Below are 16826 nucleotides of genomic sequence, written 5' to 3' on the forward strand. Positions count from 1 at the left end.
CACACAGTTTGCAGATTTTTAATAATGAGAATTCTATTCAGTTTATAAAAAGACCCAAACCCAGCCGATATTGACAAATTTTGCAGATCTGTTACATAATCTCTCCTGAAAAAAAATCACTTTTTTTTTATTGAAAGAATAAAAATATTCCACGAATCATTGGATAGACCCAAATGACCACATCATCAGGAATAATAGGAATAACTCAACGTCTGGTAAAATCTCCACCTGAAAAAAGTAGAACAAGAATTCAGTAATAATAACTTGTTTCATCTTTAACAGAACTCCAAAAAAACTACTTTGAAGGGACTCCATGGTTCATTGCAAACACACTTTGTGACTGCACATGACAGAATATGCTTTGTGTCTGTCCACTTCAAGGCAGTACCTCATCTCTACTAGAACTGGCTTTTTAGCCATCTATTGCAAGCATGCACTTATTGCAAGCACATACGTAGAACATAAAACAGTACAGCACAAGAACAGGCCCTACAGACCATGATATTGTGCTGAACACTGTGCCGAATTAAACTAAATCTCTTTTGTTTGTACATGATCCATATCCCTCCATTCCCTGTACATTCATGTGTCCATCTAAACCCCTCCTAAACACTACTATTGTACCTGCTCCCACCACTACCTCGGCAGCCTATTCCAGGTACTCACCACACTCTGTAATAAAAAAAAACTTACCCCACACATCTCCCTTAAACTTTTCCCCTCTCACTTTAAATGCACGTCCTCTGGTATTTGACATTTCTACCCTTGGAAAAAGATTCTGACTGGCTATCCTATCTGTGCCTCTCATAATCTTTCAAACTTCTGTCAGGTCTCCGCTCAGCCTCTGAGGCTCCAGAGAACACAACTCAAGTTTGTCCAACCTCTCCTTAGAGCTCATACACTCTAATCCAGGCAGCATCCTGGTGAACCTCTTCTGCACCCTTTCCAAAGCCTCCACATCCTTCCTGTAATGGGGCGACCCGAATTGTACACGATACTCCAAGCGCAGCCTAATCAAAATTTTATATAGCTGCAACGTGACTTCCTTACTGATCAATGACAGTGAGTATGCTGTCTGCCTTCTTACAGGGAGTTAAGAAGGAAACTAAGAAGCAGGGTCTCAATCTCTGGATTGCTGCCTGTGCCACTTGCCAGTGAGGGTAAGAATAGGAAGACATGGCAGATGAATGAGTGGCTGAAGAGTTGGTGCAGGGGACAGGGTTTCAGATTTGTGGATCACAGGAATCTCTTCTGGGGAAGGTATGACCTGAACAAAAGGGATGGGCTGCACCTGAACCTGAGAAGGATCAATGTCCTTGCGGGCAGGTTTGTTGAAGCTGTTGGGGAGGGTTTAAACTAGGTTGGCAGGGAGATGGGAACCAGAGCGTTAGGTCAAATGATGGAGCAGTTGGTGTAAAGGTAGATTCATTGCGCAGAGAGACTGTGAAGAAGGATAGGCAGTGGATAGGGCATAAATGCAGTCAGTTGGATGGGTTAAAATGTGTTTACTTTAATGTGAGAAGTATTAAGAATAAGGGTGACGAACTTAGAGCATGGATCAGTACGTGGAATTACGATGTTGTGGCCATTACAGAGCCTTGGCTGTCGCAAGGGAAGGAGTGGCTGCTTGAGGTTCTGGGGTTCAGATGTTTCAAAAGGGATAGAGACGGAGGTAAAAGGGGGTGGAGTGGCATTGCTAAATAGGGATAGTATCACAGCTGTAGAAAGGGAGGACGTCGTGGAGGGATCATCGACTGAGTCAGTGTGCTTGGAAGTCAGAAACAGGAAGGGAGCAATCACTCTATTGGGAGTATTCTATAGGTCCCCCAATAGCCACTGGGACACTGAGGATCAGATAAGTAGGCAGATTTTGGAAAGGTACAAAAATAACAGGGTTGTTGTCATGGGAGACTTCAACTTCTCTAGTATTGATTAGCACCTCCTTAGTGCAAAAGGTTTAGATGGGGCAGAATTTGTTAGGTGTGTACAGGAAGGATTCCTGACTCGGTATGTGGACAGGCTGACTCGAGGAGAGGCCATACTGGATCTAGTACTATCTAGCAAAGAACCTGGTCAGGTGACAGACCTCTTGGTGGGTGAGCATTTCAGAGTTAGTGACCACAACTCCCTGATCTTTTGCATAGCCATGGACAAGGATAGGAGCAGACCATATGGGAGAGTTTTTAATTGGGGGAGGGCCAATTTCAATGGTATTAGGCAGGAACTTGGGAGTGTAAATTGGGAATGGAAGTTCTCAGGGGAATGTGCAGCAGAAATGTGGAGGTCCCACTTGCATGGGATTCTGGATGGGTTTGTGCCACTGAGACAGGGAAAGGGTGGATAAAGGAACCATGGTTAACAAGAGAGGCGGAACATTTAGTCAAGAGGAAGAAGGAAGCATATTTAAGGTTCAGGAAGCAAAAATCAGACAGGGCTCCTGAGAATTATAAGGTAGCGAGACAGGAGCTTAAGAAGGGACAAGAGAGCTAGAAGGGGACATGAGAAGGCCTTGGTCAGTAGGATGAAGAAAAACCCCAAGGTGTTCTATACATATGTGAGGAACAGGAGGATGACTAGAGTGAAGGTAGGACCGCTCAGGGATAAAGGGGTAAATGTACGTGGAGGCAGAGGAGATAGGGGAGGTCCTTAATGAATCCTTTGCTTCAGTGTTCACCAGGGAGAGGGTCTTTGATGAATGTGAGGTCAGCGTAGAACAGGCTAATGTGCTGGAGCATGTTGAGGTTAAGAAAGAGGTAGTGTTGGAGCTTCTAAATACCATTAGGATAGATAAGTTCCCATGGCCGGACGGGATACTTAAGATATTAAGATAGTTATTTAAGATATTCATTTATTAGTCACATGTACATTGAAACACACTGTGAAATGCGCCTTTTTGCGTTACTGAGGATGTGCTGGAGGCAGCCCGCAAGTGTCGCCACTCTTCTGGCGCCAACGTAGCATGCCCACTACTCCTAACCTGTACGTCTTTAGAATGTGGGAGGAAACTGGAGCACCCAGACGAAACCCACGCAGACACGGGGAGAACGTACGAACTCCTTACAGACAGCAGTGGAATTGAACCCCGGTTGCTGGCACTGTAATAGTGTTACACTAACTGCTACACTACCATGCCGCCCTACTATGGGAAGTGAGGGAAGAGACTGCTGGGGTATTGATGATAATATCTGCATCCTCCCTGGCCACAGGAGTGGTACCAGAGGATTGGAGGATGGCAAATGTTGTTCCCTTGTTCAAGAAAGGTAGTAGGGATTATCCCAGGAATTATAGACCAGTTAGTCTTACGTCAGTGGTGGGCAAACTATTGGAGAGGATTCTTAGGGACAGGATTTATGAGCATTTGGAGAAGCATAGTCTTATTAGGGATTGTCAACATGGCTTTGAGGGGTAGGTCGTGCCTCAGGAGCCTTATTGAGTTTCTCTAGGAGGTGACAAAACAAATTGATGGAGGTAGAGTGGTGGTTGTGGTGTATATGGATTTTAGTAAGGCATTTGACAAGGTTCCCCACAGTAGGCTCATCCATGGAGACATGGAGGAGTATTCTGCCTGGAGGTCGGTGACCAGTGGTGTTCTGCAGGGATCTGGTACTGGGACCCCTGCTCTTTGTGAGTTTTATAAGTGACTTAGATGAGGATGTGGAAGGGTGGGTTAGTAAGTTTTCAGATGACATGAAGGTTGGAGGTGTTGTGGATAGTGTAGAAGGTTGTCATAGGTTACAACAGGATATAGACAGGATGCAAAGTTGGGCGGAGAAGTGGCAGATGGAGTTTGATTGGGAAAAGTGTGAAGTGATACACTTAGGGGGATCAAACTCGAATGCAGAGTACAAAGTTAATGGCAGGATTCTGAGCAGTGTGCAGGAACAGAGGGATCTTGGGGTCCAAGTCCAGAGGCATCTTGCGGTCTAAGTTCAAAATTACCGCACAAGTTGATGTGGTCTTCCATAAGGCTCCCCTCAACCACCTTCCCTACAGGGTAAATAGTCCCAGCCTTTCCAATTTCTCCTTATAACTCAAGGCCTCTTTTCCCGGCAACATCCTTGTGAATCTTTTCTGCATCTTCTTTAGCTTAATCAAGCGTCATACAGCACAGAAACAGGCCCTTCAGGCCAACTGGTCTGTGACGACCAAGATGCCCATACAAGGTCGTCCCCTTTGCCAGTGTTTGGCCCATAACTTTCCAAACCTTTCCAATCCATGTACCTATCCAACTGTCTTTTAAAAGTTTGTTATTGTACCTGCCTTAACCACTTCCTCTGGCAGCTCATTCCACATACATACCATATTTTGTGTAAAAAAGTTGCTCCTCAAGTTCCTATTAGATCTTTCCCCTCTCAGCTTAAACCTATGCCCTCTAGAAAGTCATAGAGTTGTACAGCATGGGAAATGGCCTTCGGCCCATACTTGTCCATGCTGACCTAGATGTATATTCACCTAATCCCATTTCCCATCAGTATCAGCTCATATCCCTCTTAACTCTTGTCATCCATATACCTCTCCATGTACTACTTAAATGTATCCGACGTATCTGCCTCACCCACTTCCTCTGGCAGCTGGTTCCATATATCTACCACCCAATGTGTAAAAAAAGTTGCAGCTCAGGTTCTTATTAAACCTTTCACCTCTAACCTTCAAACTATGTCCTCTAGTTTTTGATTCCCCAACCCTGGAAAAACACAGCTCACCCTATCTATGCCCCTCATGATTTTATACACCTCGATGAGATTAGTTTCCTGCACTCCAGGAGTAAAGGCCCAGCCTGTCTAACCGCTCCCTATAACTCAGTCCCTCGAGTCCTGGCAACACATTTGTAAATCTTGTTTGCACTCTTCCCAATTTAATCACATCCTTCCTGTAGCAGAGCGACCAAAACTGAACACAATACTCCAAGTGTGGCCTCATTAACGTCTTGTATGATTGCAGCATTACCTCCCAGCTCCTAATTTTTGCCCTGACTGATGAAGGCCAGCATGCCAAAAGTCTTCTTCACTGCCCTAGCTACCTGTGACTTCACTTTAAGGGAACTAAGCACCTGTACTACAAAGTCCCTCTGTTCTACAACTGTACCCGGGGCCGTTCTGTTCAATGTAGAAGTCCTATCTTGATTTGTCCTTCCAAAATGTAATACTTTGCACTTATCTGAATTAAATTTCATTTGCTGTTCCTCAGCCCACTCACCCAGCTGATCAAGATTCTGCTGCAGTTCTTGATGCTCCTCTTCACTGTCTACGACACCACCCACGTTAGTGTCATCTGCGAATTTACCAAATATTCCTCATATATTCTCATTCAAATCGTTAATATAGATGACAAATAACAATGGGCCCAGCACCGACCCCTGTGGTACACGACTAGTCACAGACCTCCAATCTGAGAAACATCCTTCCACCTTCATCCTCTGTTTCCTACATTTCAGCCAACGTTGTATCCAGTTTCCTAGCTCTCCTTGGATTCCTTGCAATCTAATCTCCCAGAGCAGCCAACCAAGTGGAACACTATCAAAAGCATTACTGAAATCCATATATATATATATATCTACCACTCTCCCCTCATCAACCTTCCTCGTCACTTCCATCAAAAGTCAAATTCTTAAGACAAGATCTCCCATGCACAAAGTCATGCTGGCTACCCCTAATCAACCCAAATGTAACTATATCCTATCCCTCAGGATGCTTTCGAGCAACTTACCTACCACGGATGTTGGGCTAACAGGTCTTTAATTACCAGGTCTATCCTTACAGCTTTTCTTAAATAAAGGCAAAATATTTCTCTCCTCTAGTCTTCCGGCACCTCACCAGAGGATAGTGATGTTGCAAATATCTCAGCAAGGGCTCCCACAATTTCTTCTCCAGCTTCCCATAGTGCTATTGGATATACCTTGTTCGGACCCGGAGATTTGTCTCCCTTCATCTTAACACATGCTAGACCTCTTCTACCGTAATATGGACTGCTCCCAAAACATCTCAGTTAACTCGTTAACTTTACCAGGTTCCCAAGTCTTCACATCTTTCTCTATGGTAAAAACAGAGGAGGAATAATAGAACCATAGAACAATACAGCACAATACAGGCCCTTCGGCCCACCATGTTGTGCCGACCTTCAAACCACACCTAAGACTATCTAACCCCTTCCTCCCACATATCCCTCCATAAGCTTATCTAACAACCTTTTGAACGTATCAGCCTCCACCACCACCCCAGGCAGTGCATTCCATGCACCAACCACTCTCTGGATGAAAAACCTCCCTCTGACATCTCCCTTGAACTTCCCACCAATTACCTTAAAGCCATGCCCTCTTGTATTGAGCATTGGTGCCCTGGGAAGGAGGTGCTGGCTGTCCACTCTATCTATTCCTCTTAATATCTTGTACACCTCTATCACGTCTCCCCTCGTCCTCCTTCTCTCCAATGAGAACAGCCCTAGCTCCTTTAGTCTCTCCTCATAATCCATACTCTCTAATCCAGGCAGCATCCTGATAAATCTCCTCTGCACCCTCTCCAACGCCTCCACATCCTTCCTATAATGAGGCGACCAGAACTGGACACAGTGCTCTAAGTGTGGCCTAACCAGAGTTTTGTAAAGCTGCATCATTACTTTGCGGCTCTTAAACTCGATCCCACAACTTATGAAAGCTAACATCCCATAAGCTTTCTTAACTACCCTATTCACCTGTGTGGCAACTTTCAGTGATCTGTGGATATGAACCCCCAGATCTCTCTGCTCCTCTACACTGCCCAGAATCCTGCCATTTACCTTGTATTCTGCCTTGGAGTTTGTCCTTCCAAAGTGTACCACCTCACACTTCTCCGGATTGAACTCCATCTGCCACTTGTCAGCCCAGCTCTGCATCCTATCAATATCCCTCTGTAAGCTTCGACAGCCCTCCACACTATCCACAACACCACCGATCTTTGTGTCATCTGCAAACTTGCTCACCCAGCCTTCCACCCCCTCATCTAAGTCATTAATAAATATCACAAAAAGTAGAGGTCCCAGAACCGATCCCTGTGGGACACCACTAGTCACAGCCTTTCAATCCGAATGTACTCCCTCCACCACAACCCTCTGCTTTCTACAGGCAAGCCAATTCTGAATCCACACGGCCAAGCCTCCCTGGATCCCTTGGCATCTGACCTTCTGAAGAAGCCTACCATGCGGAACCTTGTCAAACACCTTACTAAAATCCATGTAGACCACATCTACTACACTACCTCATCAATCTTCCTGGTCACCTCCTCAAAGAACCCTATCAGGCTAGTGAGGCAAGATCTTCCCTTCACAAATCCATGCTGGCTGTCCCTAATCAGTCCATGATTCTCTAAATGCTCATAGATCCTATCTCTTAGAATCCTTTCTCGCAGCTTACCCACCACAGACGTAAGGCTCACGGGTCTGTAATTCCCTGGACTATCCCTACTACCTTTTTTGAATAAGGGGACAACATTCGCCACCCTCCAATCCTCCAGTATTATCCCCGTGGACAATGAGGACTCAAAGATCCTAACCAATGGTTCAGCAATCTCCTTCCTCACCTCACAAAGCAGCCTGGGGAATATTCCGTCAGGCCCCGGGGACTTATCTGTCTTAATATTTTCTAACAGCTCCAACACATCCTCTCTCTTGATATCTACATACTCTAGAACATTACCCTTACCAACACTGTCCTCAGCATCATCAAGACCCTTCTCCTTGGTGAATACTGAAGAGAAGTATTCATTGAGAACCTCTCCCACTTTCACAGCTAACAGGAATCAAGCTCCAAGGTGGAATAATCATCAAGAACTCTGCCCAGCTCCAGCAGCTCCGCACATAGATTTCTTCCTTGGACTTTGAGGGGCCCTATTCTCTCCCTGATAATTTTTTTCCCTTAATATACAAATAAAATCTTAGGATTTTCCTTAATTTTCTCTGCCAAAGCCATCTCATGCCCCCTCTTGCCTTCCCAATTTCCTTCTTCAATATACTCTGGCATCCTCTATATACCTTCAGTGATTAACTTGATCCCAGCTGCCTGTATCTGACCCAACCCTTCTTTTTCTTGACTAGAGATACAATATCCCCCGATATCCAGGGTTCCCAACTCCCAGCAGCTTTGCCTTTTACTTTAACAGGAATGTAGTCCTTGAAATCTTGCTATCTCACTTTCCAAAACCTCCCACTTGCTGGAGATCTATTTGCCCACAAGCAACCTAGCCCAATCAATCTTTGTAAGCTCCCGTCTAATACTATCAAAATTTACCATGCCCCAATTGAGAACTTGAACCTGCGGACAAGTTCTGTCCCTTTCCATAACTATTTAAAAACTAATATATCTGTGGTCACTGGTCCCAAAGTGCTCCCCTACGGTGATCTCAGTCACGGTGCCTTACTTATTTCTCAGGAGTAGATCAAGCTTTGCTCCCTCCCTGGTAGGGCCCTCTAATACTGCCTGAGGAAACCTCCCTAAACACACTGAATAAATTCTACCCCATCTAGACATTTAACACAATGGCAATACCAGTCAACGTCGGGAAAGTTAATATATCCTATAACAACCCTATTATTCTCACAACTCTCCCCAATATCCCTACAAATTTGTTCCTCTAATTCCTGGGGACTATTTGGGGACCTATAGTACGATCCCAATATCCCCTTCTTGTTTCTCAGCTTCACCCATAAAACCTCACCAGATGATCCTTCAGTAATGTCATCTCTAACTGTTCCCCTTAATCAAAAAAGCAACTCCCCCTCCTCCTCCCTCCTCCTCCCTCCACCTCGATCTCGTCTAAAGCACCTGTATCCCGTAACATTAAGCTGGCTCTCCTGCCTTTCCCTTAGATGTTTCCATAATAGCTGTAATATCCCAATCTCATACCTATCCACAACCTAGGTTTACCTACCTTACCTGTCAGACTTCTCACATTGAAGTAAATGCAATTTAATCCAATCGACTTTCCTCGTTCTTCGTCATGCTCCTTCCTGTCCTGTCTGTTCAATTTGCTTTGGTTGTGTTCTCTCAATTGCCTCACTTCTGCTTAGGATCTCACCCCCTCCCCTTCAATTCTAACCAAATGCCTCTCTTTGATCCCTGGTAATGTTATCCCTTTGCAGTGCTCTAATAGTTTATTCAAAACTTCAGTCATCCCTACTCCTTAATTTTCTTTGAGTTATAGCATCACACAGAATGGAAGCAGCCCTTTGGCTCAAGGCAGCAACCATCGAGCACACATCAACACTCATCCAATTTTTCCTCAGGCATTCCCATCAACTCCCCCTCCGCCACTAGGGGCAATTTATAGCGGCCAATTACTCTACCAACATGCATACCTTTGGGATGAAGGGAGGAAACCAAAGCATCGAGGGAAAACCCACACAATCACAGGAAGAACAAGCAAACTCCATACAGACATCAGTGGAGATCAGAATTAAACCTGAGTCTCTGGAGTTGTGCAGCAACAGCACTAACCACTGAGCTGCTATGTCACTCCCAACCACTGAGGTCAGGATTATTAAATTACTGATCTCCCTGAGTCAGACTCCTGTTACAAGTACCATAACTTTGCCAAACATTTCTTACCTCTGCTAGATTCAATATTTCCTGACACTCACCTTGGCAACTACTGCACTCACAGCTGTGAATAACTGGAAGGACAATAGGCTCCACATCTCCATTATCACACTGCAAATTCATGAACAGCACAGGGTTATCAGGGTCCAGACGGTAACTGCAGCACTCACACTGACTCTGCAGGTATGGCTCCTGGAACGGAATCATCGAGAATCAGACAAAGTGATCATTATTTGAATAATCTGGAATCGAGCCAGTATGAACCTTTTGGGACCGTGAAGGAATAGTCAGAGTCATAGAGTAATACAGCATGAAACAGGCCCTTCGGCTCAACTGGTCCATGCCGACCACAGCATCTTCCCTGCTAGTCTCAGTTGCCTGCATCCGGCCCATAACCCTCCAAGCCCTTCCTCTCCATGTACCTATCCAAATGCCTTTTAAATGTTGCAATTGTAGCCATCTCAACCACTTCCTCTGGCAGCTCATTCCAGGCACCCACTACCCTCTGCGTAAAGAAGTTACCTCTCAGTTCTCTTTTAAATCTCTCTCTTCTTATCTTGTATCTGTGCTCTCTAGTTTTGGACTTCCCAAGCCTGGGGATGACTATGATCACCCGATCCATTTCCCTCAATTTTATAAACTTCTATGAGGTCTTCCCTCATTATCCTACATTCCAAGGAATAAAGATCCAACCAGTCTTACTCAGCCAGGCAGACAACTCACTTTACTGTACTAGACAGACACAGCCTTATTATAGAACATGGAACATTACAGCACAATACAGGCCCTTCAGCCCATGAAGTTCTGCTGACATTTTTTCCTCCTCTAAGATCTATCTAACCCTTCCCTCCCACATAGCCCTCCATTTCTCTATCATTCATGTGGCTATCTAAGAGTGTCTTAAATGTCCCTGATGTATCTGCCCCCACAACCTCTGCTGGCAGTGCATTCCATGCACCCACCACTCCCTCTGTAAAAAAACTTACCTCCAACATCCCTTTTATATCTTTCTCCAATCACCTTAAAATTATGACCGTCGTTTTAGCCATTTTTGCCCTGGGAAAAAGTCTCTGACTGTCCATTTGATCTATGCCTCTTATCATCTTTACACCTCTATCAAGTTACCTCTCATCATCCTTCACTCCAAAGAGAAAAGACCTAGCTCGCTCAACCTATCCTCATAAGATATGCTCTCCAATCAGGCAGCATCCTGGTAAATCTCTTCTGTACCCTCTCTAAAGCTTCCACATCCTTCCTATAATGAGGTGACCAGAACTAAACACAATTGTACTAGATAAGCACAGAATCCACCATATCAGGCAGGCACAGAGCTTTATGGTACCAGAGAAAGGTCAGGATGACATAGAAGCCTTTTGCAAATTGAGCAATTTCTGAAATACTGTATAACTGATTAAGGGTGGGGTACTTAGAATCTCTTTAAGTTTCATCCCAAGGCAAATAACCCAGTTCAAGCAGACATCCTATTATTTTCAAATCTTTTACTGTGTTCTCAGAATCCTAGACTGGTTACAGCATGAAACAAGGCCACTTGGTCCCCTCCGTCCACTCCCTTACCTTTTTTCCTTTCCTTTCAGTTATTTAACCAGCAACCTTCTAGACGTTATAATTGAATCTGCCTGTATAGTACCCCTGTGTATTTCAGACTCTCATCACTTCCTCCTTAAAAATCTTTCAAATCTCATACCAGTTTTGGTCCTTTTGCTAATCACCTACATTCTATGTTCCCTATTTCTTGATCCTTCTGTCGATGGAAGCAGTTTCCACTCATCTAAACCGTCCACAACCTTTATGATTTTAAATCTCTCTATCACATTCACTCACAACAGTCTCAGTTTCTCTAATTGATGCACACACTGAAGTGTTTCACTGAGAAATTTTAGTAAATCTCCTTTGTACCCCATATGCTACACTTCCCAAAGTGAGAATTAGACATCATTGTTGTAATAAAACTAGCATTTTATAAAGGTTCATCAAGACTTTTTTGTTCTGGTACCCTGTGCCTCGATTCATGCAGCCCAGGATCCCATTTGGATTTTTAATGACTTTCTCGATGTAACCTGCCACTTTGGTACATTGGTAAATTGGTCTATATTGTCACATGTACCGGGGTAAAAACTGTGTTTTGCATGTCATCCATACAGATCATTTCATCACATCAGTTCATTGAGGTAGTACAAGGGAATAGCAATAGCAGAATGCAAAATAAAGTGTAATATTACAAGTGCAGTGCAGGCAGACAATAAGGTGCAAGGCCATGACCAGGTAGATTGAGAGTTCAAGAGTCCATTTTATCATACTAGGGGACCATTCAATAGTCTTATAACAGTGGGACAGAAGGTTTGAATAAACTAGGTACAGATACACTCAGGTCTCCCTGCTCACATTGCTTAATCCAATCCTTACAAGATGTATTACTTCACAATTCTCAGCATTATATATCATTTGCCACTTGACTGGCTATTCCATCAGAGTGTTTCTCTCTCTCTTGCTATCTTCCTCACAGTTCACTATGCCTCCAAATTTAGTGTCACTTTCAGGTTTGACAATTGTGCCCTATACATCCAAATCTAAATACAAATCATTAATATATATCAAGAAAAGCAGTGGTACTGTGCTTTCAGTCTGAAAGAGAACTTTTCATTACTACTTTCTGTTTTATCCTAAACTTTTACCAAGTCCTTACCTCTGGGATGACTTGTACTTGGGACAGGCAGCTTCCACTGCAGGAATTGACCAGCACATTCTCCAGCCGACACTGACCCTTAGATATGTTCCGCATTTCAGTGTAACGTTGACACTTTGTGGAGAAATCATCTAGTAACAGAAATTAATTGGTAATTGGTTTATTATTGTCACATGTACCAAGATACAGTGAAAAGCTTTTGTTTGCATGCCATCCAGACAGATCATTCCATACATAAGTACATCGAGATAGTACAAAGAAAAGATTACATAATATTGTGTTACAGTTACAATGAAAGTGCAATGCTGGTAGACAAATAAAGTGCAAGGACCACCACGAGGTAGATTGGGAGATCAAGAATTCATCTTTATACAATAAGAGGTCCATTCAAGAGTCTTACAACAGTGGAGTAGAAGCTGTCCTTCAGCCTGGTGGTACACTTTCTCAAGGTTTTGTATCTTCTGACTGATGGGTGGGGAGAGGGGAGAAAAGAGAACGACTGGGGTGGGAAGGGTCCTTGATTATGTCGGCTGCTCTCCTGAGGCAGCGGGAAGTATAGAGGAGTTGAAGTTTTCATGATAGACTGGGCTGCGTTCACAACTCTCTGCAATTTCTTGCAGTCTTGGGCAAAGCAATTGCCATCTAAAGCTGTGGTGCATCCGTATGGGATACTTTCTATAGTGCATCTGTAAAAACTTAAATAGAGCATAAAGGGCTGAGGATGCAGCCATATGGGGCACCGGTGTTGAGGATAATGGTGCCAGAGGTGTTGCTGCCTATCCTCACTGATTGGTATTATTGGTATTGTGATCTGTTGTACAGGAAGTCAAGGATCCAGTTGCAAAGGGGGGGGGGGGGTGCCGTGCCCTAGCTCTAGGAGTTTGGAGCTGAGTTTGTTTGGAATTATGGCACTGAAGGGGGTTACAAACAAACTAATGAAAGCAAGAGAGGAAGAGATAAAGAGGTGTAGAGAATGAGTGTGACAGTGACAGAACATGTCAGAGGGAGAGGGAGAGAGAGGGGGGGAGGGAGGGAGAGAGAGAGAGAGAGAGAGAGAGAGAGAAAGAAATAATAAGAGTGAGGGGGAGAAAGTGAGTGACAGAGACTGAAGGACAGGCAGAGAGGAAAACGAGAGGATGAGAGGAAAACGAGAGGATGAGAGGAAAACAGCCACACATAGAAACAAAATGATAGGGAGGGAAAGAGAAGAGAAATATTTGGTACTGAGGAGGGGAGAGCAAGACCAAAAGCCCAAGAAGGAGCAAGAAAGAGGGTGAGAGATGGGGACAGCAAGAGAAAGGGAATCATCAGTAACACACAGTGTCACAGCCAACAGTGCTGCTCCCTCATGGCTCCAGTGACCCAGGTTCAATCCTGACCTCTGGTGCTGGCTGTGTGGAGTTTGCATGTTCTCCCTGTGACTATATTGGTTTTTCCCAGCTGCTCCGATTTACTCCCACACCCCAAATATGCGAATGTGAAGAGTAATGGAGTCATAGACTCATACAGCATGGAAACAAGCCCTTCAGCCCAACTTGTCCATGGTGATTGTGTTGCCCAGTAAGCTAGTCCATCTGCCCGCATTTGGCCCACAGCCCTCTAAGCCTCTCCTATTCATGTACTTATCTAGATGGCTTTTAAATGTTGCTAATGTGCCCGTCTCAACCACTTATTTCTGTCAGTTCATTCCAAATACGCACCACCTTTTGCATGAAGAAGCTGCCCCGATGTCTCTTTTAAGTCGCTCATCTCTGATCTTAAACCTATGCCCTCTTGTTTTTAGCACTCCATCCTTGGGAAAAACCTTTCATCCCGTCTATGCCCCTCACGAGCTTATATACCTCTATCAGATTACCCCTCAATCTCCTATGTTCCAGGGAATAAAGTCCTAGTCTACACAACCTCTCCTTGTAACTCAGGCCCCCAAGTCCAGACAACATCCTGGTAAATCTTTTCTGCACTCTTTCAAGTTTAATAACATCTTTCCTATAACAGGGTGATCAAAACTGTACACAGTACTCCAAGCGCGGCCTCACCAACGTCTTATATAACTGCAACATAACTTCCCAACTCTTATATTCAATGTCCTGAATAATGCCAGCATGCCAAATGCCTTCTTCACCACCCTGTCTACCTGTGATGCCACTTTCAGTGAACTATGTACTTGCACTCCTAGGTCCCTCCGTTCCATAACACTCCCAGGGCTCTACCATTCACTGTGTAAGTCCTACCCTGGTTTGACCTTCTAAGATGCAATACCTCACATTTATCTGGATTGAAAGCAATTTGCCAGTCCTCAGCCCACATACCTAGCTGATCATAGAACATAGAACTAAGAGTCTCTTAAATGTCAATAATGTATCTGACCCCACAACCTCTGCAGGCAGTGTGTTCCACGCACCCACCACTCTCTGAGTAAAAAAATTACCCCTGACATCCCCCTTATACCTTCCTCCCATCACCTCACAATTATATCCCCTCATGTTAGCCATTGTCGCCCTGGGAAAAAGTCTCTGACTGTCCACTTGATCAAGATCCACCTGTACTTTTTTCATAACCTTCTACACTATCTACAACATCAGCTACTTTAGTATCATCCACAAACTTATTGACCATGCCTTGTACATGCACATCCAAATCATTTATATAAATTACAAACAACAAAGGTCCCAGCACCATCCCCTGTGGCACACCACTAGACACAGGCCTTCAGTCCAAGAAACAATCTTTGACCATCACCCTCTGCTTCCTACCACTAAGCCAATTATGAATCCAATCAGCTATCTCCACCTGGATCCCATGTGATCTAACCTTCCAGACTAGCCTGCCATGAGGGACCTTGTCAAAGGCCTTGCTAAAGTCCATATAGACCATATCCAATGCCTTACCCTCATCTACCCTCTTGGTTACCTCTTTGAAGAACTCCCAAGAGATTTGTCAGACAAGACTTCCCATGCACAAAGCTGTGCTGACTGTCCCGAATCAGATCCAGTCTCTCCAAATGTTGGTAGATCCTGTCCCTCAGAATCCCCTCCAGTGATTTACCCACAACTGATGTTAGACTCACTGTAGTTTCCTGGTTTGCTTTTGCTACCCTTTCTATACAATGGTACCATATTAGCCACTCTCCAGTCCTCCTGAACGTCACATGTGGCCAGAGAAGAAGCAAAAATCCCTGCAAGGGCCTCCGGAATTTCTTCTCTAGCTTCCCACAAGGTCCAAGAATGTACCATGTCAGGCCCTGGACCAGGACCAGGACTTATTCACCTCAATGTGCCTTAAGAACTCCAATACCTCCTCCCTGCTAAGTTGTATGTGGTCCAAGACAACACCACTCATTTCCCCCATTTCCTCAGCTTCCATCATTTTCTCTACAGTAAAGTCTGAAGAAAAATATTCATTAAAAATCTCTCCCATTTCCTTTGGTTCCACACACAATCAGACATGCTGATCTTTAAGGGAACTTATTCTTTCCCTAACCACCCTTTTACTCTTAACGTACCTATAGAATCTCTTAGGATTTTGACTCACCTTGCCTGCCAGATCTCTCTCATAGCCTCTTTTTGCCCTCCTATCTTCTTTCTTAAGTGCACTCCTACACTTCTTGTAGTCATCAAGGGATTCACTAGTTCTCAATTGCTTATGTGTAGTATATGCCTCCTTCCTTTTCTTTACCAGAGCCTCAATATCTCAATATCAAGAGAATAAAATAGGATTAGTGTAGGATTAGTAGAAGTAGGTGCTTGATGATTGGCAATGGACAGTGGGTCAAAGGTCTGTTTCTTTGCTGCCTCACTGTGATACAGACTTATCCAATGATATTTGCTGCTTTAACTTACCAGGAATTTCTTTTCTGCAGACAGGACAGCATTTCCCAGGATCCTCTACTTTTACATAGCCCTGAAGTTATTGAAAAGAATGTATTTGACTCAATACTCGTAATAATGTTCAATATAGTAGTAAGTAAAACCATAGATTTACAGTGTAGATTATTTGGCTGCCAACTATTTCTATGGCTAGGAGACAATGATGGGAGCAGGCATTGTGCCTGCATGCGCGACGGCTGTTTCAGGCAGGTAAGCTCTTTGCCACTTCTCTCCAGCCTATTCAATAAGACCAAGAATTAGGTACAGGAGTAAGATGTCTGACCCTTTGAGGCTGCTGTAATATTCATCTTATCTGATCTTCTACCTCAGCTCCATTTTCAAGCACTATTTAGTTTGTAATTTATAGTAATTTTTATGTCCTTATGTCTTGCACTGTACTGCTACTGCAAAACAACAAATATCACGACATATCATAAAGCATTAAATATTCAAAAATCAGATCATTGAGTACAGGAGTTGGGATGTTATGTTGAAGTTGTACAAGATGTTGGTGAGGCTGAATTTGGAGTATAATGTGCAATTCTGGTCACCTACCTACAGGAAAGATATCAATAAGCTTCAAAGAGTGCAGAGAAAATTTATACGGATGTCTCTGAGACTCGAGGACCTGAGTTACTGGGATAAGTTGAATAGGTTAGGAGTTTATTCCCTGGAGTGCAGGAGAACGAGG

At 44.0% G+C, this 16826-nt stretch overlaps 1 protein-coding gene across 1 annotated transcript in view; it reads right to left on the reverse strand.

The window, feature by feature from the left end:
- Positions 1-205: 205 nt before the first annotated feature.
- Positions 206-16826, reverse strand: part of sspo (SCO-spondin) — a 358698-nt gene continuing 342077 nt past the window's right edge. The window contains 4 exon segments of the mRNA XM_052023421.1: positions 206-228; positions 9607-9757; positions 12270-12400; positions 16109-16169. Coding sequence (XP_051879381.1) covers positions 206-228; positions 9607-9757; positions 12270-12400; positions 16109-16169 — 366 coding nt within the window.

This window comes from Pristis pectinata, chromosome 9, assembly GCF_009764475.1.
Source record: "Pristis pectinata isolate sPriPec2 chromosome 9, sPriPec2.1.pri, whole genome shotgun sequence".
Lineage (NCBI taxonomy): Eukaryota > Metazoa > Chordata > Chondrichthyes > Rhinopristiformes > Pristidae > Pristis > Pristis pectinata.